The 26,894-nt window shown below is 39.0% G+C and overlaps 2 protein-coding genes across 3 annotated transcripts; both read right to left on the bottom strand.

The window, feature by feature from the left end:
* Positions 1 to 183: 183 nt before the first annotated feature.
* Positions 184 to 6,234, bottom strand: rp9 (RP9 pre-mRNA splicing factor). Its single transcript, XM_058618345.1, has 6 exons — positions 5,921 to 6,234; positions 5,725 to 5,755; positions 5,059 to 5,188; positions 3,419 to 3,510; positions 2,865 to 2,926; positions 184 to 947 (listed from the first exon to the last, which is right to left on the bottom strand). Exons 1-6 carry the CDS (start codon positions 6,064 to 6,066, stop codon positions 737 to 739), a joined length of 672 nt encoding a protein of 223 aa, XP_058474328.1. The 5' UTR covers positions 6,067 to 6,234; the 3' UTR covers positions 184 to 736.
* An 894-nt stretch (positions 6,235 to 7,128) lies between these two features.
* On the bottom strand, positions 7,129 to 26,313 carry c20h18orf21 (chromosome 20 C18orf21 homolog). 2 transcript variants are annotated; one of them, XM_058619906.1, is made up of 6 exons: positions 26,244 to 26,313; positions 25,986 to 26,135; positions 19,699 to 19,721; positions 18,842 to 19,056; positions 8,569 to 8,762; positions 7,129 to 8,236 (listed from the first exon to the last, which is right to left on the bottom strand). In XM_058619906.1, the coding sequence occupies exons 2-6, from the start codon at positions 26,078 to 26,080 to the stop codon at positions 8,074 to 8,076; spliced, it is 690 nt and encodes a 229-aa protein (XP_058475889.1). In that variant the 5' UTR covers positions 26,081 to 26,135; positions 26,244 to 26,313; the 3' UTR covers positions 7,129 to 8,073. The 2 variants fall into 2 exon arrangements, with proteins under 2 accessions (XP_058475889.1, XP_058475888.1); XM_058619905.1 differs by lacking the exon at positions 26,244 to 26,313 and having other exon boundaries at positions 25,986 to 26,231.
* Positions 26,314 to 26,894: the final 581 nt, after the last annotated feature.

Here is a 26,894-nt window from a genome sequence, read left to right as displayed (position 1 = left end):
CCTCCAAAGATCAGGTTTCATCCACATGAAAAACACCATCATTTCCATTCAGTAAAGGCCAGGATGATAAACAGCTTTGTTTTTTCGCAGGCTAGATTTGAGTAAACCCTTTAAAAAAAATAAATAAATGCCTGTGGCCTTTTGAGGGAGAAAAAAGGCAAATCAGCATATTCCAACCTCAAATCATTTCAAATATTTATGTCCAGTCACAAGTATTCAAACATTCTGGGTTGAGTGGAAGCAAAATTCTGACTGTAGTCGCTTGGTTTTTCTTTATCCGCTCTGCTCTGTGTTTAACATACAGTTGAAAATAATTATCTGATTCCAGTGAAAAAGCAGAAAAATAAAATTGGTGGAAAATAAAAATCTCTTTGCAGACATGCTACTGTATTATATTAAAGCCAACAGAGGTTGTTATTATTATTATCTTACATAATGGGCTCAATTCATAACAGTTTAGATTCATTACCAACACAGCTGACGCGTTCTGACACTGCGAGTCGTCGCCTTGAAGCGAATGCGACGTGGTGGTGAAAGCCATGCGCGGTGGATATGTGCAGCTTTGGAGTTCAAGCCTGCTGAGGAAAAAGTACAGCTCCAAAGGGGCAGCTCACACTCATGCACTCTGCAGAACACACTTCACCCTCTGTGTGTAAAAAATGTGCCTCTGCCACTACTTCACTAACAGTAACATCCCACTTTTAAAGCACGTAATTCACACGCGCGTTCCACACTCCTAATCTGTATCCGAGCTGCCACTGGCTTTGGACGACTTGTGCTCTCGCTTGCTCTTTCTCTTTTTCTTCTTGGCGTCCTTCTTCTTTTTGTCCTTCCTGCTTTTCTGCTTCTTGCCGCGATGGTGATCAGAGGAGGAGGACGAGGAGGATGAGCTGTCTGTGTCAGAGGAGGAGGTGGTGTCCTGAAGCAGCTGCTGTAGCTGCTGGATCCTAGAGACAAAGAAGAGCACGGAGGAGAGGAGGGCACATTAGAGAGCGGCGGGGAAACAGAAGTAGTTGGGATGCACCGGCTGGCAAACATATCGAGGGTCCTTGAGGACGCCACTGTCGTCGTCCTAGTACAGATGTTTCCACACTGTGGAGTTCACCACATGTTCACTTGTGTTACATATTTCAGAAAGTGCCCAAGTACCTGCCACCACTGCAGGTGTGGAGGATTTTCACTGAGATAACAAGGTCATCCTGTCACTACGGAAGCTCAAGTTCAGATGGCTTTGAAAGATTTAGTACAACATGTTTTTAACAAAGCAGCAGCAGCAACAACAACAACCTTAACAAAGAGGAGACGATTAAAATCATCATTAACTGTTTTTTTTGTTAAAGTGGTTGATATTTTGTGAATTTGCTTTTTCGAAAATATAAATTTGTCTCAAAAAAAAAATTGTTATAATGGTTTGCACTTCCAGGCCACCGTACTCATGACTTCAGTTGATCTCCAACTCAATCAGAGAAGCAAATTTACTAAGCTTTCACAGAAAAATAAGGTTTAAGACGGGAGAGTACATCACAAACTGAGTGCTCAAAGACAAAAAGAGATAATGTATGTATAGTATTATAGTGGGAATACTTGCCATCCCACACCAGTGTTGATCTCAGAAATGTACCGTTTTTGGAGCTACTAAGCGACCTCTAAGTATTCAGCCAGCCATGAAAGTAACTCCTCCTGAGGAAAAGCTTGACACACTTCTGTGAAAGCATCAGCCCTTATTACGGTGTTCACACAACCATCATATCAACACTTGGGACACTATGACTGAAAGTGTCCTCAATGTCAACTACATCATCAAAGCCCTCAACTCTCTCTTTAAAAAAAATAAATCTCTTATCAGCTCAAAGACCTTTCCTCAAATGCACTTTTGAAATAAAGGATAAAAACGACATAACAACTACACCGTTGGCATCCATCACACACCAGGCCTCCATCAGGCATCTTCTTACAAAAGCTACAATATTGAATATAAACACTAGCATCACATCAATAATCATTGGAGGATACAATTCTAAATATGAGAAATGTTATGAGAATCATACCTCGTGGTACATCAGTTCAAACATATGTAGTGAAGACATTGAAGCAATATAATAAATAGTATCAAGTGGATTTAGTCATGTCTCACAAGTAGACTATGTAGTCTTAAGTTAGGGTCAAAAAATGAGTTCACAGTGACTTTGCCTGAGCATTAAATTACTTTGGTAGAAGCTGAAGTCACTTTTTTAACGATATTACTTAAGTAAAAGTCTTAAAGTATATGACATTTACTGTACTTGCTCAGTGGTAGGGCAAGTTGTCTTTCAACTCATGGCTCTGCTCGTCCATATGTGTCCTTGAGCAAGACACTTAACCCCCATGTTGAAACGTGTGAATGGGGGAAAACTGCGGTGTAAAGCAGTTCATCAAGACAAGAAAAGCTCTATATAAATACAGACCATAATAGCAACTCTTCTTCTTCTGATTTGAGTTGGTAGTAACGAAGACAGTTCGAGGAAATGTAGTGGCGTGAAATCAAAATGACAGTGAAAATAACCACATACGAAATGCTTCTTCAGACACAATAGTGTATGTGCAACTTAAACACAAGCTATGTTTCCCTTACAAAGAAGATGGTGATATTAATGTAGTGCACACACACACACAGCTGTAGCCTCAAGGATTGTTATTTGGATAACCTTTGTATGCAAAATAACACATAATATGTATGTGAAGCTGCTCTGCATGAACAGACACACACACACACACACACACACACAGAGTCACCAACCATCAGGTGAGAACGTCCATGTACACGACATAAATGAGTTCAAACACAGGTGCAGTTTATGTGGGTGAAGAAAAACAAACACACGTACCTGGTTTCTTTTGCATTCCGCTTGTTTTCCCGAATGACGTCATACATTGGGTCTTCATGAGCCTGTAAAAAAAAAAAATTATAATAATAATAATCACAACCTGTCAAAAGTGATCTCAAAGGAATAAATAAAATCATTCCGACTTGTGAAAAGAGTTAATATTATTTATAATGGATTCAGGATATTACCGTACCACGTGCCAACAACGGCTTTGATTTTAATGTCATGTCAGCACTATTTAAACTCTCCCTGTGACAACACAAGCGGGGGAAAATATGAAACAGTTGCATTTATGGTAATCACTGCAGAGTTTCTCCGGCAGGAGGAGGTAGGACTGTATATTGTTGCGTTTCAGACACTGTGTGAGGACATCTGCTGCCACTTGTCCCTCAGTGTAAACTAAAGATGCCCACGCTGTCGTTAACCTCCGTCTAGGTCAGGACTTAAGTCTCGGCCGCTCGTTACGATAATTCAGTCTGATGATGTGATATGTTCTGTAAATATCTACGGGTGGGCCATTTTCATGAACAGCACACACACACACACAAACTTACTACTCGAAATTGTTCCAATTTCTGGTTGCCTTTGATGAAGAAAGGACACTCCTTGTCTCCTGTCCTGTGACCGTAACGCTTACATCTCCAGCCTGAAGAAAAACAAAAACTCACGTAAACAAACATCAAATACCTCTTTCTGTCTAATGAGGGGAAAAAAGGATGTCAACATGTCAGGTTCACGACTGCAGATTTATGATTGGTTTTTAAATAGACATTGAGTTACATTCTTAATCCAACTGTTTGCTCTACAGCTTTCAACTGAATCCAAAGCCCTCATTAGCAAAGCTATTAAATCCATGAGTCTATACAATTATATGACACCTACGACCTACTACTATATACTATACAACCACAGATAATCATTTCGCAAGCAACACATAATACTAACTAAAATTCAAGGATTTGGAAAGCCTCAGTTTTCTGTCCTGTAGTTTCATTGTTTTTAATATCCACAGAAATATTCATACGAGTAAAGATTAAACTTTTCCCTTCCTCTTAAAAATGTACTCCTCATTAAAACAGACCTTCTCAAATTCATCGCCAATTCTTCAATAATAATAATAAAAACAGTTACATTTCACTGTCTAGTCTACACTTTAAGTGGCAGTGAAGCAAACGGTGGACAAAGTTGAGAACTTGTGAAATGAGACCACACAACTTTGAAGTGTCTCTATTCCTTTAAAATAAATGACAAATCCAAAAACCTTCTGAAAAGACTGGGGAGAGCGACTTCAGCTCACACAGCATGAAAATGAGTGGGATGGAGGGAGAAAAAATGGACACCAAACATAATGACAGTCTTTGACCAAAAGGGACAGAAGGTAATCCTTACAACACCGTTATTAATTTCCAGGCTGAACAAACATGTTCACAGTATTAAATGTCAAATTCTGGTGGTTATACACTAATGATAGTGGTTTACTCCCACCTGCAGTAAATCCCACTAGCTTTTGCTGCTGCTTTCACTACAACAACAACAAATAAGAAACTTAATTTGAATACAGCCCAAGATACTTTCAAGATCTTCTCAAAACGGGCTTATGTTCATTTCCAAATTGGCGTGACCTCCCTCACAGTAAGACTAAATTCCATCCATCCTGACACCATTCAAGCCAATCACTATTAATCTAACAGTGGACAGAGGGGCAACCAATAGGAGCCAGGACAAATCTGCCTCCCTCTTGTTCTATCCCTTGTGTTCCACAAACTGTCCCTCCTTTACAACATCCATGAACCTTCTCTTTGGTCTTCCTCTATTCCTCCTGCTTTTCCAACCTTGCCTCTCTGACTTTATTTCCAAAAGAAAATCAAATATTCATGCCCATCCCTGAAGAAATCTATAAGAAAAAACAAAGCAAAGGTAATTAAAGTAAAATCTGACTATGGTGATTTACCACTCTCTTCCACCTCCCCTGTTTTGACAACAAAAAGGCATTTCCTCACAAATTCCCTCTTCTTTTTTTTTCTTTCAAACATGTTTCATTACAAGATAAATTTAAACTGTTGGAATCAGCCCCTTATCTCTACAGCAGTGAGACGTGTCCCCAGGGTTTGTGAGAATCTCTGTGAGCACCTTGGTTCACTCTTTCAGAGCAAAATCCAGATACACTTCTTGAAAAAAGTGTAATTATACTCACACTGCATCACTTTTACTTCTTTCCCCAGAGGCATCCACAGCCCCCTAGTGGGGGCTTTTGCCAGGAAGGTCCTGGCTGCTTCATTTCCTGGTTCCGCAGGAATGCAGTCCTCTGGTTTTTCATCATTCTCCTGCAACAGCAAACATCACTTGGTATGGGATGATATAAACATTTTCAGTCACGATTCTCCTGATCTAAAATAATTGTGATTAATAAAGAAATATGCTTTATAATTGTTTTTAAATGTAAATTTAATTAATAATTGGTAAGGCTTCCGTGTTGTGCACATCTGTTTATACAGAAGAAAGAGATTCACTAATTTTACTAACATTACAAGTAAAATTCTTAGGTGAAAAACAATTCACTAGGACCTGGAACAGTGGAAAGGGTGGAGAGTTGCAGGCTTCCAAAGTAAATAACTAGGACTGTATGTTGACGAGGCTGCATTTTCAAGTCATGACAATTTTCCCTATTGATTATAATCTTAGTAAAAGAAATTCACCACAATTGACTTATTGTGAGAGCTATTTTGGCAATGCACTATAATATTATATATTGTCCCACGAACATCACTGTCACTTATTTGGTTTATGCTGCACCAAAGTCTGTGTCGATTCATCATCTTCACATTCACCTGGGGATCTGAAGTGTTTGTGACAGCATTACCTTTATGAGTCCAGGTGGTGGCATTTCATAGCTGCAAGAAGAAAAACACGTATATTAAGCCTTCCCTGACAACACTAAAACAAACACATCACGGATACAACAACTTTTAAAAGAGAGCAAGTATTTGAGGTAAAATTAGCAGGTCATGCACACGTTTACAAGCTTTTACAGATCACCTCTTACTAATCTTACGCACAATGTCTCGACGTGTTTTAGTTTCTGGACTTCTTGGTTGAGTTTAGTCGTTTGTGTTTTGAGTTTCTCCAGATCATGTTTGGATGTCTTGCGTCTCTTATGGTCTCGTCTGTCCTCCTTCTCACGTCTTCGCTTTTTGTCCGACATTGTCCTGATATCCTTTAACTGTTCCCCTGCAACTACCTAACTTATAAATAAAGCAGCATGTATGGTAAAAAAAACTATATCTTATTCAATTAGAAATCCAGGGTTACGTGCTAACAGCTGCTAGTTTGCTAGTTTGCTAGTTTGGTGTGGTGGAGCTGCTGTACTTCCTGTGCGGCAAGGATGGTGCGTTGAAGTCCAGTGCCACCTGCAGGACAAGGCCGGTAATACACACACAGACCCACACGACAGTTAAACTTTGGATTACTAAACAATAAAATAATTTAAATAAAATACAAACATTATGTGTGTGTGTATGTATATGTATAGATATATATTTATTTATATACATATATGTGTGTGTATATGTATATATTTACACACAGATATATATATTTATATGTATATTTGAATTATAATTATATAAAACTTTTGTATATGTTATTTTACATTAATATACATATGTAATATCTTTTCATATATATATATATATATATATATATATATATATATATATATATATATACATAAAAAGATATTACAATTACATATGCATATTCATGTAAAATAACGTGTGTGTGTATATATGCAACCCTGTGCAGGGTACTTTGCTCCCCGGGCGCTACTGAGCGTGGCTGCATTTGACCCATCCTAATTCTAGGATATAATAATAATAAAAATAATAATAAAGTTTTAGATTTATTTATTTATTTATATATACATATATATATATATATATATATATATATACTGTATATATATATATATTTATTTTTTTATATATGTATAGATATATATATGTTTATATATATATACATATACATACATACAAACATATTTGAATAATAATTATATAAAACTTTTGTATATGTTATTTTACATTAATATACATATGTAATATCTTTTTGTTGTTTTACAGTATCTTAAACCCAGTTTCTCAATTGCAAAGCTGTCAGGTTGAAGTGAAAGATTCCTTAAAATGTCCCCAATAACTGAAGCTGAATATGTTGGTATTTATATCAGTACAGTTACTGATATATAATATGAGATGTGGAGGACAAGAGAGAAGTTTATCAGACTGAAAATATTTTATTTCACAGATTTAAGATGTTGGAATACAAATGTGAGGTATATCAGCATATAAACACGCACTGAACAGCCAATGAACAACAGGTAAGTAATAAGGCAGTACAAAATTCAGACAATGTTTAAATTTTTCCTCTTAAAAAAATGAAGAGTAACCATTCACAAGTACATATTCAAAGAAACAATTACAAATAAACAGAAAAAAATGAATCAAAATCAAAAAGTGTGTCGTTATTAATTATTTTGTGTTCAGGTTTTAGGCAACTGTGCCTATTAAATGTAAACAACAACTGGTGAATCCAAAATACAAATATCTCCATTGGTGACTTACACAGAGTTAACATCATTTGTTTGCATATAAATCATATTTAAAAAAAAATCTGTCACATTTAGCCAGTGCTAACAAAATACAAACACACCTGTCTTCTGGAGAGTAAAAAAGTAAATACAAGAGGTTTAACTTCAAGTCACATGAATACCAAATACAGAGAACAATCATATAAATGTATGATTAAAATCTTTAGGGAAAAATATCCAAAATAAAGAAATATATTGGCATGCGAACCAGCTTGTCATGCCACCAATGCCCTCACAGATCGGTTAACTGTTCTGTTTTAGCCATTACTGGAGGCATGTGCTTAATTAGATCAAAAAAGCACTCTCCTCTTACAGGGTCACTGGCGGATGTGGTCACCCCCAACAACAGTCAAAATAGCCTTCCCAGTGCTTCCAGTTTCTGCATTGAGGATCCCAGAGGCGCCATTCCAAACAACCCAGCAATAGTTGGTGGACAAACTGTAACTCTTCACACAACAGCTCAGAAACCAAAGCTATTCCGCTTCGTTCCCGCTCAGCCTTTGGTATAAACAAGTTACAAAACGGGTCTTACCCCGTTGTTTCTTAGGAATTCAAAATGAAAGACACTCAAAGTGAAGAAAGAAAATCTTTCAAGCCGCCCTTCTTGCTGCCCTTGTTGTCGTCTCGCATGAGAATCTTGCTAAGGCGCTGAACAACCCAGTTTTTAGGTTTAGAGGCAGACTTGGTGGAAGACGATCCTGACACAGGAGTGTTAGAGGAGCTGGACGACCTGGAGAGAGAGGATAAGAGAGATGAGGAGGGAGGAAAAAAGAGACAGAAAGAGAGCGAGGAAGGACGCACGATGAAGTAACTCAATATTTTGTTGGCTGACTGGAAATAATTAAGGGTACTGTCAACAAGTATATGATCTGGCAAGCATGGATGCCAGCACGCTGCAGTTCTCTTAATGCTGAATATTTGAAACATAATCATTCAAAGGTGAACATGTCTGACAGCTCACATTCTTGGATGATTGGTACACCAACCAAATTTAGTCGTGGAAGGTTATATCTCAGATTTTAGCTGAGGAGACATTAATACAACTGAACTTAAATAACTTACCTTGGTGTATGAACAGGTGTCTTGTCTTTGCTGGGAGTTTTTGGGGTAGACTTGTTGGATCTGCTGGCCGACCCTGGAGGCTTGTGTTTGACAGCGCTTCCTGGGGTGCTGTGGTTCCTAGGAAGAGTAGTTGTAAAGTCCCTGTTCATTCCCTTGTGTCTGGATGTCCTGTTGCAAGTGTGGCAGGTGGCCATCTGGAATAAAAAAGAGAAAAGGAACTTGTAAAAAGATATTGCATGAGTGGAATCTAAAGTATCTCCCTACTTCACAAGAATATTCATTGTTTTCTAAAAGGTAATTGCAACTACTTGTAACTATTGTAAATCAAACAGAGGAAGGTAAATGTTTTGTCACTCACTCATTCATTTCCATCAAATCTAGTATCGCGACCCATTATCTGGACACACACACACACACACTTTCTACTACTGCACAGACTCCCAGGCACGTGTAACTCCATCTCCCAGTTGAAGAACAGTTCACAATGGAACACAAGATACAGAAGGAACTCATAGTGGGACATGAATCACTTAACAGCTGAGATTCTTCCTAATGGCCTTGCCAAACATTCCTGAGATTATCTTATCTTCCTGTGTTTGTTAATAACTGGATTGGTTAAAGCAGGAGGGGGAAACTTTGACTTTAGCTTATGAGAGGTCAAGCCAGTGTTGTTGCCATGCAATTTCACCTATTCAGGGTATGGAGCCACCAGCCAGCATTTGCAGTTCAACTCCCTGAGCCGTTTTTTCACAGTTAAGTCATGTTTGGGAGTGTTTACAACACCTCCAAAAACAAACAAACAAACAAACAAACAAAACAGAAGTTACCGTAACAGTTTGGAAACAGTCATATCATCTAGGTAAGGAGCTGGTTCAGACTATAAAACAAATTCAACGTTTTGTTCTCGTTTTTTACTCAAGTAAATAATGAGGCTCATGATATTCAACTTTCCTCCCTGTAGAAAATGCTGTGCAACTTGTTAAGTGCTGCTGAGTATTGAATAAAAACTCTCCCTATACATTCCTCCCAAGCACCGTCAACAACACAAGCTATAACGAGGTGAACAAGGTTAAAACGGGTCTAAGCAGACCACCACTGCAGGGATCAGCAGGTCTGAGCCAAGCCGTTGACAGTTGTGAATGCTGATGCGATGGAAGACTCACCGACACGAACGCAGCCATTTCAGATTTTGACAGGTGTATGCTGGAGAGTTGGGTTTCGGTGCAGCAGGAGGACCAAGTTCCTCTTTCTCTCTATGTGAGCATGTGTGAAGTGTTTACTACACGAGCCCCGGCGTCCAGCTTTATACTGACGAGCCTAGCAACTGACCCACCCATCTTTGTGGAGGGGCGTGGCTCAACTGAGGACTGACCAATGCACTGACAAAAAGGGTCAAATAATCTATGGGAGAGTCAGCACTCTGCTGTTTCTTAACAGTGACACTCTAACCTACCTACCTACATGCTAAATATACTTTAATCATCCAGGCAGCATGAAAACAAAAACAAAAAAACATTGTGTCCAAACAAACAGAGGTGGCTGAGGAGTTATTACACAAAATGTGCTTGATAAATTCAATAAAACACAGAGTTATCATAACAGTGAATAATTGATGAGCTTGGTGCAGCACACATTGAAAACACTGGAGAAAAATGTGGTTGGGAGATAATCATTGTTTACTGGTAACAATCTTGACTTGTGTTGTAAGAAGTCATTTCCCCATACTGTAATATAACAATATGATCGGCAGGTCTACAAATTTAATTATCTGGAGCTGAATGCTACATTCAGTTCAGCTAACTACAAAACTACAATACTGCAATCATTAAACAAAAACACTTTGCACAATAACTGAGATTAAAACACAATAACGTGTCATCTACTCCGGATTAAGTGTGCAGTTTATCATCATTGTGATAATACTGTATTATCAAATCATTTATTTCTAACTGATAAATAAACAGGGCTCTGTTTTAGCAGACAAAGTGTCACGCTTAATAGAATATTAAGTACTAAAAGCCATTTTCTTTTTTTATTAAATCTGCCATTCCTTAACCTCTTCTAAACACATTACACAATAAGTAATAAGTCAAAAGGCTGGAAAAGCATTAAAAAACAAGTTATCTGTAGAATATAAGGTTCTTCACACTTAATATTCAGGAATTAACTGAACTGTCTGCGGGCTTCTCTTTTTGTTATTAGCACTTAAAATGCATTAATATAAAGACGCAGTGCACAATGTTACGCAGGCAATTAATGTTACATACTTCGGTATTAAAGTAAACAAATAACCACCGACTTGTAAAGCAAATCATTGACAACTAATTTCCCTATGGGAACACAAACGCACTGTATTGATGCAGAGCCAGTGATGAACATTTCGTAATTTTACCAATACTCAATACTAAATTGCATTGTTTTTGCTTTGTTGTTATTTTGAAGAACTTTTCCATCATTAACTTTGATTATCTCCTGCTAAAACTACCCAATTTCCTCCTGCGGATTATTTAAGTCTTACCTTATCAGTTCTTAACAGGATGTGGTTGTCGAATACTCAAACAAAAAATATTTGTTCTCAAGTCATTCGTGGTGATATAAGCTCAGCTGTAACACGTAATCATATGAACTCAATGACAGAGCAATGCTTGCTGAGGTGAAATGACACGGTAGCAAAACAAGAGGTTGGATTGTTGCGGAAGTGGATCAAATACACACAGACAGACAGCTGGCTGGCTACAGATGGATGTTTACGGAGAGAATAAACTCTTGTCATTACGAGTGTCTCTACTATCAACAGATGGCCTGTGCTTTGGCACCAATGTGACAGATTCTATAAAAACACAAAAAAGTCAACAAAGTGTCACTATCCACTCCTAAACAACATGTATGGTATGACGGCTATATGGTGTAGAGATCTGATAACGTGAAATGAAATCCCATCACGTGTACCCGTTTAATTTGCTCTAATCCTCTAACATGAAAGGTATGCACTTGGAGTGAGATTTCATTTTCTCATCTTAAGCTGCTGATCCTTGCACAGCAGTCTGTCAAGCACATGACAAAGGTGACATATCAGAGCTTCAGCATACGAAGAGTATAAACAACCACCGACACGCTCGTGGAATAATAAGGATAAAGTTACATTTATGTTTTTGTTCACTTTAAACGGACAGTATATCATTTCTGCCACCAGAGGTCTTTCAGTCAGAACCATAACAGAAGACCTAGTTTGATGACGTCGCCAAGCACGTGGTTCCATGGGAATTGTTGTCCGGGAGAGCTTTGGTGGCGTGAGTAATCATGAACTATTGGTGACAAATAAACACAACAGTTATGTAAAACCTCCAGCGTCATTTCCCAATAGCCGAGATAAAGCGAATTATGTCATTAGAGGGCGACTTAAATTAAACAGTCCATCATCTTGAATACAAGTACAGATTTCATGGATCTAAAGAGTGTTAGAAATATTTTAGCTAAAATAAAAGGTACACTAGTGATATACATATAGGTCAGAGGAGCAAAATGTGACTGCAACGTTAAACTGAAATCCACCAAACTGCCTCAAACCTATGCATATACAGTATTTATCACACTAGCCCATCCTTGACCTTTAATCCTACTCCAGTCCAAACAATTAAGGAAGTTAGTTTTCTGAATTACCACATGCACATGGTCCATATGTAATCTTGGCCATCTTGCACGTGCATATGGTGTGTGTCAGGACCTGCTACTTCTCCTTTAAATCATAAAAATAGACACCATGTATTCATTATAAACCCTAGTAACAGCAGCTGTTTATTTTCCCTTTGTGTCCTTAAGAAGTTGTAAAAAAAAAAAAAAAAATCTGCTCTCAGGGCTCACGTGCACACAGAGAAAATAAACAGTCTGTCATTTGCCACTTTAACATCCAGCGAATCTCACTTTGTAAGAATGTATAGGAACAATAGCACAAGCTTTAATATATAAAAGCACTGTTAGAGACATAGTTCCTGTCGTTTCATGTAAAAATTGTTTTAAGAAATACACACTTCTACAATCACATTACATGACTTCCTTATACACATTAATGTAACACTGTGTGTAAGAAGTAAAACATGCATTTCATGTCAAAAAAAGGAGTGAAATGACACACAGACACGGAAGCACCAACACAGACAGACCCATGTAAATCAATTCTGCAGATGGACCCTTATGTCTATTATTAGCTGTGGTGCCATAAATACCTCTTCCTGCCTTTCTCTTTCTACTTCCAGAGGTTAGTTTGGGTTGATTAGTCTGACCTTGGCAGTACGATACCACCCAAGAGGAGGAAGATGAGAAGGGAAACGAAGTGACTGAGAGACACTGTGAAATTAATATACACTTGACAATGGTTTGTAGGTACTGAATGTTGACTGAGTTTGACTCCGATTGTTTTTGTGTGTGCATGTTCTCAAAATGATGAAAAATGGCACGTATTTCTTGCCAAAGTCATTTGAGAATATATCGATACAGCACAATAAAGCTGAAAGCAGAAGAGCTGTTGGGGGATCAATACGAGCAAACTTCCCTCTAACCATGGCCTTGCACTGTGATGGTGCTGGTAGCCAGTCACCATGTCTGGAGGCAGGCTGTCCAGTAAATACAGAGAGACTTACTGATCTGAATGCAAAGCTCAAAGCTGCCCACTGCACACTGTCTTTACAAAAGACGCCCAATCTCTCCTTCTGTCTCTGCTGGTGGTGATACAGACCACATTTTATCCTGCATCACACCAGCAGGTCTGGCACAAACAAATAACAACAAAGGCTGTAGGGAAGATAAAGGCTCATGTGTGAAGACTTATCAACAAGAATAATGCTTTTACCCAGATTGAATTTAAGAATACTGTTATCCACTATGGTTTAAAATGTTTGTAAATGATATTTATGGAGGTCAGTGACATTGCAAATTTCCATCCATCCATCTTCTTCCACTTTATCCTCCACATTCGCGGAGGGGAGCTGTGCCAATAGGCAGGGTACATGCTGGACAGATCGCCAGTCCATCACAGGGACACATATAGGGACAAACAACCATTAACTCTCACACTCACACCTATGGTCAAATTCACCTAATCCCCATATTGCATGTTTTTGGACTGTGGGAGGAAGCCGGAGAACCCGGAGAAAACCCACGCACAAACGGGGAGAACATGCAAACTCCATGCAGAAAGGCCCTTGCTCCGACCGGGTCGCAAACCCAGGTTTTCTTGCTGCAAAGGCAAGAGTGCTAACCACTACACCAACTGTGTGGTCCGATATCCCAAACTTGCAACATAAAAAGGGTTGATGAAGTTCTTGCAGAGTATCACGGAAATACGTCCTCAGATAAAATGTGAGAACAAGCACTTCCTAAAATCTTCAATATATCATGTGTGGATGCTTTATCCAAAACACACCATCATGGTTTGGTTTAAATTTAGAAAGTCAACCTTACTTTAATAACGTGGAAAATTATAAGAGACCCAAGGGTTAAGTCTTTGTCTCAGTTATTATGTCTTTAAGGCAAGCTATAAAAATAAACATACAGATTTGGATTTGAAGATTTTTCTCTGAATAGGGTAAGTAATGGCACGTGCGTAGCTTTACAGCGGCCTAGTTGTGTTGAGTGACAATAATAAGCACATGTGCTGACAGGATCCGTTAAGGAGTAATGAGCTTTAAATGACGGAGAACAAGGAAACAAGTATTGCACAGTATTGCTTTTTTTAAAGTTTGGCACTCGTGCGGGTTTACAGTTAAATATACAGTAGTGACTGCCATGTTCCAGAATAGAGTTAGAATAGTGCTGAGGAAATAAAATGAAGCAAGGCGAACTACTGAGAGATGACATGCTGTTACGGTGCAGTGGTGAAGTTCTCTTTATGGGGTTTATTGTGCCTGTGAGTGGGGGCTTCAAGCATGACGACGGGGCGCTGATACTGCATCGGATACTAGCCCAAGGAGTACCGTCTCTCTGTGTGTGTGTGCATAAATGAGGACGACATTTTAGCTTGTCCTCACAATGTTAAAGGGCTGTTTAAGACCTGGTTACGGTTAGAATTAGGTTTATGTTAGGCATTTAGTTGTGATAGTTGAGGTTGAGGGTAAGGGGCTAGGAGTGTCCTCACTAAGAATGCTGTAAAAGAATGTGTGTGAATATTCAAGCATTCTGAAAAGGTCTGTTAGATGACAGTTTTCCTCTGTGCACTGCCTCTTCAAGGTTCCCCGAGGACATTAATGTGCTAATGTGTTGGTTAACATGCTTAAAATACGTCAGGACACACTTTGCTCTATCCCTCCACACTACTACACACGTGAGTGTTTCTATATCCGAGTGACTCTACTCTGTTTTGTAGTGTATCGAAAAAGCCCAAGGCCATTGCCAGTGTCCCTGAGCCACATTCCACTCTGCCCTCATTCTACCCCCGACACCCTTGAGATGTCAAACCCCCTCGTGGAGCTTTTCCTGTTCCACCAGCGCCAACAGTTAAAGCATCAAACATCACTGTCTCCTCTTTCCTATCATCTCCTCAAGAGGCACATTCCCCAGCAGCATTATTCCAGTACAGACAAACTAAAGTATGACTGAGGGATGTACTGAAGAGAGGAGGAGAAAGATGAGGGGAAAAAATAAAGGTTAACGGGGTGGTCGTACAGAGGAGTTAAGGTAGAGGAGTTAAGGGAAAAAAAAGGCCTTTATTGGAGGAAACAAGTAAAGGATAAGAGGATGAGAAGTGGTAGGTAAGGTCAAGAATAAAAGGTGACATTAACGACAGGCTGGATGCTCTTCTGGGAAAAGGACATTTTTCTTACCACCTATGTTCCATCACTTTACTTTTGTCCTAAAACCAAAACAACATCAATACACATAACTGTGTACTTCTTTCTTGTAATAAACAAGTCTGCTGGGAAGTAATATTTATCAATTTATTTTTTTCGAGGAGGGCGAAAGGAAGAATGAAGGAGGAGGAGCAGAGTCTACTATCCTTCGCTCCATTTAGGGTCACAACCTCTTGCTGGGCTACAATCCAACTTATTTCCATAATGACTGCGAGGGAACTAGCTAACCAGAAAATACCTGATTTATAGCATCTCCACACAGCTTCACAGAAATTAAGGAAAACACATCATGTACTGGCATTTTCCCTGAGGGCAGTGCAAACATACACCGTAAAAGGAGAGCAACAAGGTGTAAGATGATTTGGGATTTACACCCAGGAGTATAAATATTGTACGCCCATGAGTATGAGTGTGTACATTAAAAAGATGCCACATATAAGCAAAGTATTATATGTCACATATAAGCAAATTACATAAAGATATGCAATTTGGGCTCAATAAACAGCTTGAAAGTAATCCATATTGAAAATAAAACAAACCTTGTACAAATAACTGATTTCAGAACGGTTTTACCGCAAGGAAATTTAGCAGAGACACAATCAAACATGGATATCTGAGTTTGCAAATACTCACACGAAAACTGCCACTTCATGTGTTACTGTACTTCACCTGTTAATTATGTGACTAACAGGAAGACGAGCAGATTATTGTGTAAACAGTAATAATAATAAACTGAAACGCAGGAAAAACCCTAACTGTGTGAACCACGAACAGAAAACAAGTCAAGGCTACATGTAACAGGAAGTGTTCTTGATTTGTGGATATAAGAAAAAAATCAATAGCAGCATCTTCTAAAAGAAACAACTGATTCTGCTAATATCTAGACCAGAACCGTACCATACCAAAAACCACTATATAGGCTGAGCAGAGTCAGCTACAGACTTCTCACAGGAGGCAGATCCTGAACCCAGCTTCCTGGCAGGGCTGCTGGGCTCTGTTCATCAACATGGAGACATGAAGTAGGCAGCCGAAGGGAAGTGGCCGAAATTCCTTCCCTTATCTCTCTGCTTCACAACTCTTGCCTTCAAGAGTATCTCCTCGTTGTCACCCTTCTGCCTAACACAGGTGCCCTGTCACATACGCGATTTGACTTGTTGCCCCCTTAAATACCGGTATATGACAGACGAGTGACTGAAAACATAGGGTAAATATTCCTTGAAGGAAAGGCTCACAGTGTCTTGGTTTACTATGAAGTCACGTGATGAACAAGCAACAGCATTCCACATCAGGACCAAAACATAACAGTGTTGACAAGAGAGTGAGTGCAGAGGTGCACAGTCACAGCCGAACGAGAGGCCTTGCTGTGAGCAACCCACAACATTAGCAATGTGTGAGTCAGCGTGATGCATCACACGAGGAAGACATATATGATTTTAACTGTATGGATTTAAACAGGATTGGGTTGCAGCTGTTATTCAGTCAATTCTTAGAAACTATAGTTCATGATTTACTGAAAGCAGTTGAAGATGTCAAACTTAAAACTGTACATTTTAACTTTCAAATATAAATGTCTCTTGTCACCTCAAGCCTCCTGGCTCCACATGGCTGTCTCTATATTTCTCAGCATCACATGTTCTGTTTTTGTGTCTGCGGTGATATTCCTGTGGTCAAACAGAATGACTCATTCTGCAGGCAAGTCAGAAGAAGCACAGAGTGCTAGTAAAGTGAGACAGCTTCACACACGCAGCACCAAGGCTGACAACACAAACAAGGGAAATGTGTCAGAAGTGGATTCTACTGCTAAAAATAAACTTCACAACAGAGTTCACAATGTTATTTTTTCATCACAATCACTATTTTAGCCTCTCATGAATGTGATCGAGCGAGTACTACTCTTTTACTTCTCTTTTTGAGTCAGTGGCTACACAGTGACCGGTCAGAGGCAATTGTTTCATAAATTCTACCAACATCCGTATGCACTATAAAATGCGTCAAGGTGAGAACTTAATCTCTCAAAACTCTGTGTAGAAATATCTTTTCAGGCTGTTTCTCCAGAGGTCTTCTACATAAATTCATGGGTTTGACCTCTATCATAGTCCGCAGATGGTGAAGAGCAAGGGGCACACAACTATAGCCGCATACAAAAAAAAAGATACAAGATGACAACTTTTTCCTCTTGCAGTCCATCACTTAACTTCTCTTGTTCACCTCTCTTATCTACAGGATTTGTTTTCCACTCTCTTGGCTCTTGCTCCATGCGGCTTTGTTACCGTCTATGATCCCTCTCCATCTCTGTCTGTTTCTTCTCCCTCAGAGACGGCTGATGAATTGGACGGTGGCTTCAGAGTGCCTTGTGCTGTGAATACATGCATACTGAACAAACCCAAACTGGTTTTAATGAGCCGGCAGCATTTCCACAAGAGCTGCAGTTCATTAGGCTGATGTCAGATCACCAGAGAGACTCTTATGTGGGTTTTTTTCCCATCACTGCTCTCTCATGCCACAAGTACCACCAGTGGCCTTATCGTTGGTGTGGGCGAGTTCTGTCCAAAATAATAATTTTCTTCTTTGTCCTCAACAGGTGCTCTCCATAAAAAGGACAGACATAAAGAATTATTATCACAATTTAGGAAGCTAAAGGGAGGAAACGGGGTGAGTGTCTGCAATTGGACCACGGTAAAAGCTGCAATGATGAGTGAAGTACCACAATGAAACCAGACCTTTTCTGTGCAATAAATCCAAATGACTTCATCAATCTTTAGTGCAACAAAGGCAGGAAGCAACACATTAAGAGACAAAAAAGGTCTTGTTAAATTGAAAAAAATTATAATTCAATACATTTTTATTACCACTATTAAACATCTTTGTGTCTGGCCTCCTTTATAGGTTAGAGATCAACACCAGCTACAGGGTATAATTCAAAAGCTTTGTCACAAGGGGTTTAACTTCAGGAATATCAAAAATATCACCATTACCAACCAAATGTTAAAGAAATAAGACACAAAACCTGTCAATTGCTATTGGTAAATTACAAGCTATGACATTATGGCTTTTCTGCAGTTATGTTAATATATTTCTTGTCTGTTTATGTGTCTGTGCTGTGAGCAGCATGCCTCAAAAAGTAAAGGACGGATTTGGTTGAAATTATATAAAGATGTAGGTTATGGGACAAGAAATAGAGGATTCATTTTTGGTAGTGACCTGGATACAGATTTAGGATTTATAAAATGGATTCAACCTTGCAAAAGGTATTACACTCTCTGAGTGCTTTCTACATTTCCAAAATAAAAAAGCATAGCATGAGCCCCAAAATAAACCAAAAAACAGCAATGTCCTTCTGTCAATATTTCCCATTAAATGTACACCACTAAAAACCACTATGCTGCAGTAAACGTACAGAAAAGTACGATCTGAGTGTTTTGTTTTCTCACCAGTACTGAGGGGGACCTTTTGAAGTTGCGCAGCAGATTCTTCTGCATCAGGGTAAGTCGTTTTCCCTTGGCGCTTCTGCGTAGAATCCTCTTCACCTGTGCTGATGGGCGCTGCTTCGGACGCAATCGAATCCGGTGATTGTCAGGCTGCAGCCACTGACAGCAGTGTGGACACACCAGGGTGTTCAGTGACAGACAGGAGGATTCCTGCTTCCCTGATATCGAGAGTATGGAGATAATACACATTTATTTTCTCTTCTGATTAAATAGTATCCAGGTAATAACAGTGGAAGAGCATATAAAGAGAACATTTGTTAATTAAAGGTTCTATCCCTTAATAATATCCCTTAACATAAGCATATTATGCGAAGAGGTGATGAAATATTAATTTGGGACAGTTAGATTTAAGGTCAATGTTTGGATCATCATCTTGGCGGCTGTATGCCAATTACTACAACATCCTATCTTCCTTTCTTTCAACAGCCTTTCTGTCAACTTTCAACATTCTCTTGATTCTCTCAACATCCAGACTTCAGAAGTAAAATTATCATGCTCCTCTGTTAGGAATCTGTTCCTGTGTTATTTGGATGAGAAAAGCCTCAACTGTCAGACTCAAAGGACCCACAACCAACTGATGTGGTCTCAGCTGGCATGTGCCTGAGTTTGTGTGTGTATATACTATTTTGATACTAGTTTGATCCACCAGGCAGTCTCCTGTGGACAGCTGGCTGACTCAGTATCTTTGGCTGTGGGCTCAGGGAGGTTTTATCAACCTTCACAAGGTCCTTCCTTCATACTTTTGCTCAATCACACTATAGGACATCAATGATGAAAACATGCAAGGTATTTTAACTTACCATTTATACTCACGGGCCCTTGCCTATGGAAAGGAAAAAAAGGGACAAGATCAGACACATAAAAACAACACAAGATTATGATAAATTACAACTTTAGTAATTATATCACAAATACAGTTTTGGGTTAGTTTGATCTAAAGATTTCAAATAAATTGCCAGCATAGCATTTGTTACATACATTCACACAATACAAAAGCCTAACAGCTCCTCATGTCACTGTCACTGTGTTTCTCAGTACAGTGGTGTTTAGATCTCACGTTTCATGGCGAAATTTCCGAGCTGCACACAGGAAGTGATTTGTTTGATTTCAAGACAGATGGAGTTACACTGTGCTAATAAAACTGTGGGTGTATGACTGAAAACGCAATGTGCCCATCGCATGTTTTTAGAAGTGAATTCTACTGCTCTACTGATCGTTCTTGGCCCTGCCCACTGCTGCACTGCCTGGGTATATGCACAAAGATGCCCTCAGTCAGAATCTAATCTAATCTAATCTGATAGTATTGCTCAACAGAGCCACTTTCAGATGAAGGCCACAGCAAACAACTAACGTCTTATCTATTAACAAAGACTAACAGTGGCAGAATAATGACATCATCAACAACAACAACAACAAACACCACCAAAAGCTATGCACTCAGCTTTAAAATTATAGGATGAGATAATTATGCATTTGACAACCATGTAAAAATAAATCTAGCCAAACAAATCCTGAAGACCAATCTGGAAATAATGCCCCTCCCATTAGGCGCGCTGGAAAACATGCAACCGGAAAAAAGCCAACGGGTCCCTCACCAAACAATATAGGGCAACTCCAAACTATTTCGGTGGCCTCCCTATGTGCTGCTTCGGTGACTGCTAAAATTAGCCACAGGATTAAATCAATGAAGGGAAATGTTTAGTTGGCAGCACGTGTGGCGGTGTCAGACAGGGACGGAGCTGGCAGTTTAGGAGGGGGAGGGGTTAATCTGGAGTCGACAAGTTGCTGGCTCCTGCAGTGGATGTTGTCACTTTTCCCTTGCATGCTCAACCTCCATGCAAGTTATTAATCAGTGAGTGGATTAAACGGTCAGATTATATAGACTCTCTGTCAGATAATGCTGGAAATGAATGGACACTGTTAGAAGGCTCATGACTAACAGTTGTGTTTATCACTCACAAGTCTTGTTCATTATTCTAAGGTTAGCAGATTGGCAGGTACTGAATAAAATTTCCTGAGATGATTGCTGGACCTCTAATGATCATTCCATTCAAAACCAACCACTAAAGCATACAAGTTTATTTCTCTTTGAGATGCAATACTAAAACAATGTCATCCAGTGACATGAAAAACTATGAACAGACCACTGATGGTTTGAGTGTGGGGAAGTTGAATACTTGAGGAATGCTGTCACCATGCTTCCCTGATGAGGCCACTCTCAGAAACCGTACACCGCAAAGACCTCTTCCATTGCATGAATCTTATTAACATACTTGTCATGCATTTCCCTTTAAGTGCATACTTAGTTGTGGTGATGAATACTAGAGATACTGGGCTCTACAGTGTGGTTGCAATCCAAAAAAAAGACAACCCAGAGGATGAAGGGGTGGAGGGAAGGGAGAGGACATTATGACATTATGTGCTGCCTACAGTGTGATAATGTCATTTCAGACAGAAGTGCTGGCTGAGGAGAAAAAAGAGAGCACAAAATTCAATCATGGATATTTTGCTGCTACCATCAGGGAAAACAGCAAAACTGTTCCTGATGCTAGAAGCTATAATGGGCATTTAGACACGACAGCCTGGCAATGGCAGTGGTGTGGTGAGTGTCAATCAGCCAACACTTCATACGCTGAATTCCTCTGGAGCATAGAGTGGCAGGGTTCCATTTATCAGCCGAATGTGACAAAGAAAGAGTCCAGCAGGTGCCTCACAGTCTGGGGCGCACTTCTGTGGGCGGAGACACTGGCTATCTCTTGCTGAGAGGAGCCGTAAGATGAGAGATACAGTAGGAGAGGAGATAAAAAAAGGCGACAAAAACTTGGCAACCAACATAAATGATAAAGGCAAAATTTATGGATGTGTGGTTGTGTATAGAATAAGGCTGAACGATTTAGGGAAAATATCCAATTCACATTTTTCTGAAAGATAATGCAGTTGCAATTTGATTTGCAATATAATATTGGCAGTCAAGGTGCAGTTCAATATTCTGTTAGTAAAGAAGCATCGCCACATATCCCATTATATTCCAACGTTTATTTAATTTGCATAGAAGATAGAGTCAAAAATTTAATAATTAATTTGCAACCTCTGAGATTAGCTAATTGCATTGCTTCAAACTGTGTTTTTGATTCGGGAACTATTAATTGTTCAGCTGTAGTACAAGAGGATATCGCATATGTGCATAATTGTTATTGTTTATGTGATTGTTGATCTGCTTCCTGTCCTGCATTGCTCTCTTCAGTGAATCAAAGACGCTTAGGAAAATTGAATTATGAAACCATTTTTTTTTTCTTTTTTACTGTTGTCATTAGTGTCAGTATTCTTCTCTTCCCTCTGCTTCATAGGTTTTTCAGTTTTGTATTGTTGCTGTATGTATGTAGGTGTATGTCCTTAAATAAAATAAAAAGAATGGCTCAATTAATTAATTAGTCAGCTGAAAAGAAATTAATTGGCAACTTCAACAGTTAGCTGTGGGCAACTGGGTTTGAAGATTATTCATGTCTCATCCAAGAAGTGTCATCTTGTCTGAGAGATAATAATAGGCATTTTCATTTTATACAAACACTTAATCAAACTAAATAAATTGACAATTATATGATTCACTTCAAGATCATCTCTGCCCTTCATTAAATTCTTACCAACATAGACCGTCTCTGATTAAACTGTAATTCTAGTGATTGATTACTGCTGATATCAGAAGAGGAAACAAACCGGACGCAGTATAAAGGAAAAATCATCACGACAGTGTTTGCCCAGAAATCATACTGCATCCTTTTTTTTTTAATCAGTTTACTCAGTCAGGCTCTGGTTACTGGACACACAACTATGATTATGAACTTACTGGAAAACAGCTTCACTAGATTGGTAACGTGAGCCACAATAAAGTGACATCATCTTGCAAACAAGGAAGCATGGACAGCTCGTCCACACACACTCACAACCCAAAACTGACATCACTGAAATCACTTAAATAAACATTTACGATCATATGCACAGACATAGTGCATCAGTGACAGGTCAGAATGTGAAGACAAATATGTGGAGTCGAGTACATGAGTCACGACACGCAACCATGAAACAAAACACTCTGCTGACGCATGGGCCAAAACCATAACTATGAGAGGACAAGACACCGGAAACCATGAGAAGAACACCATCCATACTTCAACAGTGCTAAAAACAACATCAACACACACTGACCACGCGTGTTAGGCCATTTGACTGGACACTGACAAGACATTTTCATTTCCACTGCATTATTATTATTCACTGATTGTGGATTCAAGACCTCAATCTGAAAGATTAATTATTAACAGTAATTTCCTTCCAGGCATGCCTGTGTTCCATATTATCACTCTGGCTTCATTAGCTCATCATCCTAAGAGTTAATTTTAGATGTGGCCACTAAATGCCTCTTCTCTGCCTGGCAATCTGGCATGAAACCAATTGGGTCTTACAGCCAGCGGTGAAAACATTCTGATCTGCATGTTGTTTGGTTGACTGAACAGCTAGTCACAGTTCACGCACATGCAACCTTAGGCCACGGGACATTTGTTTTGTTTACTCAACAATCAACAATTAAAAGGCGGACCTTTTTTAAATTCCCATCCCATATTTATTCATTATTTTTGTTAATTTTCTCTGCGTTAATGATGATATTTTACCCAAGATTTGTATTTTTTGTAATCCAGTAGGTGGTAATGTTGTATAATAAATGGCTAGGGAAGAAAATACTAAAAATGTATTATTTTTTAGACTTTTTTGGGGAACTAAAGGTGTAGAGGAGCAAAAGACACCCAAAAATAATAAAGCATAAAAAAACTGTGTTGTCAGTAATCAGTAACATATAGGTTGTAATATCCCACCAAAGTAAATCTCATAATCAGGTGGTTTATGGAAGATATTGCATATTTTGTGCTGTGTATGCTAATAATTGTATAAATGCGTTTGAAAAGCTGCTAAAAATATATATATATTAAATTATCAGATTTGAAGATGCTTACAAAAATCTATGAATTGCAAGTGAAAGAATTGTAAAATATAATGTTTAATATATGTAATTAATATTTAACGGTTGCATGAGGATTAAATGTGTTCTGAATCTGTGGAATAGATCTTCATATTAAAAAAGAGAAGGCTGAGCTCAAACAAAATCCATAAAATGACCCTGACATGGGGTTTCATTATTAAAGCCTCTGTTTTTATTTCCATTCATTGCTCTGCCCACAAATTTCCTGGCTCACGTGAAAGAGAAAACATGCGGGAGTGGGAGGACACTCGGACATGGCAGACAGCCAACTCAAACATGGTCCACAACAGTCCAAACACATCCATGCATCCATATCATACATTCGCTACACTTTTATCCATTAATATCCACATTAACATATTTAAAATATGGACAGTTGTCTCTCTAACACACACACACACACACACACGCACACACACACACACACCAAGTCTTAAGAGGACTTTTTTCCTCAAATGACTTTCACTTTCCACACAATAAGGCAATCACAACTGTGTGGGACATGCCATATAAGCAAATGGAATAATTCCCCACTTTGGCAGAAGCCACAAAACTGAGGCAGTGAACTGTAAATGACTATGTAAATTAGAAACATTCACTCATTATTATTGTGTTATTATTCGGATAGGAATGAAATGGCTTGACTACAGGAGGCTAATGGGATAAAGACGGTATGTTGGGAAAGTATGTTTATCCACCATGCGGAGGACGCAAGCGGAGGAGACGAGAAAGACTATCTGGCTCTCCACATAACGTCTTTAACATTTTGTTTTCTTCCTGCAGCTCTCTTTTCAAATCACACCTCATGAGGAGACTGAATGACAGTAATTCATTCATTGTCTGCCACTTAATCCACCACATGAGGGTCATGGGGGACGCTGGAGCCAATCCCAGCTGACATAGGGTGAAAGGTGGGGTACAACCTGCACACGTCACCAGTCCATCTATGCCCTACGGTCAATTTAGACTGTCCATTTAACCTCTGCATGTTTTTGCACACATGGGGAGAACATACAAACTCATGGAGAGAGGACCTTGTTTGGAGTCATTTGTTTGCAAACCTGGGTCTTTTTGCTGCAAGGCAACAGCGCTAACCACTTATTTGCTGTGTAGCCCTGAGTGACCGTCATGTTAGACAGAATTCATCAGTTGCCACAGATGCCACATACCCACACATTCTCGCTCTCTCTACTCAGCACCTAATGCACACGCGACTGGTGGTGTGCCACTGGCTTGTGTACAGCATCAACAGGCCATTCATGCCACAGAAATAGCAGCAGTCTATTTCGGCAGATGATACGTGATCGAGTGCACAAATATACAACAAAAATACAACGATGCAACTACGAGTGAACAACACTAAGGAAACACAATAATAAACCAAGGTGTGGATGTAGACCATTCACTGATGACCAGGGCTGGGTACCAAACTCTGCACTTTTAATGGAATTATTTGGAACTGTTGTGTACCATTTCTCCCTAAATCGCTCTCCACCAAATTTTGGTATCATAAACTCCAAGTGACAGCGCAGTTGCACCAGATTTACAGTGTGTGCCACAGTGAATGATAAACTGTTGTCTAATCTTGTTCTAATCTCTGATTAGATATCAATTAAAGTTTGTGTTCACTGATATAAATCTTTTGGCATCAAATGATATGATAATTCAATAGTTAAACAAGATTTTGCTACAGCTTCCAGCCTAAATGAGGCTCACGATTGTATTTGTCTATATAAATGAAATACTATCATAAATTAATATTTTTAGAAACCCAGCCCAAACTCATTTTCTTTACTTCTTTTTTAATATATTTTTTTATAACTGGGGGTTCTGTCCAAGACACTTGGACCAACATAATAGTACACAATAAAACGTTTTAGTATAAAAACACACACGGTGAGATGTATTTTACTCAGCCATGAAGTGAACAGTTAACTATGGTCGAGCTCTTCCCTCTAGCGTCCACATGCCGCAATCACAACAACAGAGGACACACGGTTAAGGGCACACCAGTGTAGTGTATCGCATGTAGGCATTTTAAACAACGTTTCTTACATTAAGAACCGTGACAGCTCCGGACAAGTTTCCTTGTACAGCAGGGACGCGTTGAACAGGAATTCGTCCTTAGTTCCCGAGGGAAGTGGATTCATTTTCAAACCGTTTGCTGCTTCGACGTTTTAACTCTTCTTCCTTCTTTAAAGTGGCCTGTAAGTTTTAAACCAGGGTTAAAAGAGCGTGAAAACGCACGCCAGTAGAACTACAGCGGTAAAGAAGTGTGTAAAAAGTGTTCATTTGAATCTAGGCGTTACTAACCTTTGCAACCGCGACACAGATACCCACGTTTCGTCGCAGGATTGTAACGTTTCTTGTGTCGTGCCGTGATGCATCATGGGAAACTGAGTCATTAAAAATACTGTCGCCGTTTATTTCTCTAATACTTTGACTAGAAATGGTTTAAAACATTTAAAGAGGGTTGTGTATATTTGTTTTATATCACTTTCCAGTGCTGCAGGTTTTTTTTAAATATAATTGTACTTCTTAAACTGATCTTATAGTATAATAGATAGATTGACAAACTGACTTTTTCTTCTAAATCATTTAATCGTGTTTATGCTCTTTTTAACAACTTGTTATCAATTGTATTTTTCGACTTCTATATAGATTTAGTCGTTCCTGTGTCCTTTTTAATGTCACTGTACGACACATTTAATCCACTTCCAGGGTATGAAAAAAAGTGCTTTATAAATAGCACTGCCTTGTCTTTTGGGATCTAGTATCAGGGATTATTACACTGTCAAAGTCAAGGCAAAGTCAAGCTATTAATTTAGTAAAACACTGAATATAGCTGCATAGAGTATTATTTGATGGTGTCATTCCTTAGATCCGATTATATAGGATAAGGTGTTAAATACGGCAGTGGGGCATATATTACATCATTATCCTGTGCATATCATAAAAACTATA

This window comes from Solea solea, chromosome 20 (genome assembly GCF_958295425.1).
Source record: "Solea solea chromosome 20, fSolSol10.1, whole genome shotgun sequence".
NCBI classification, from domain to species: Eukaryota; Metazoa; Chordata; class Actinopteri; order Pleuronectiformes; family Soleidae; genus Solea; species Solea solea.
The sequence above is the reverse complement of the archived record's forward strand: the minus strand, read 5'-3'. Positions and strand labels throughout refer to the sequence as shown.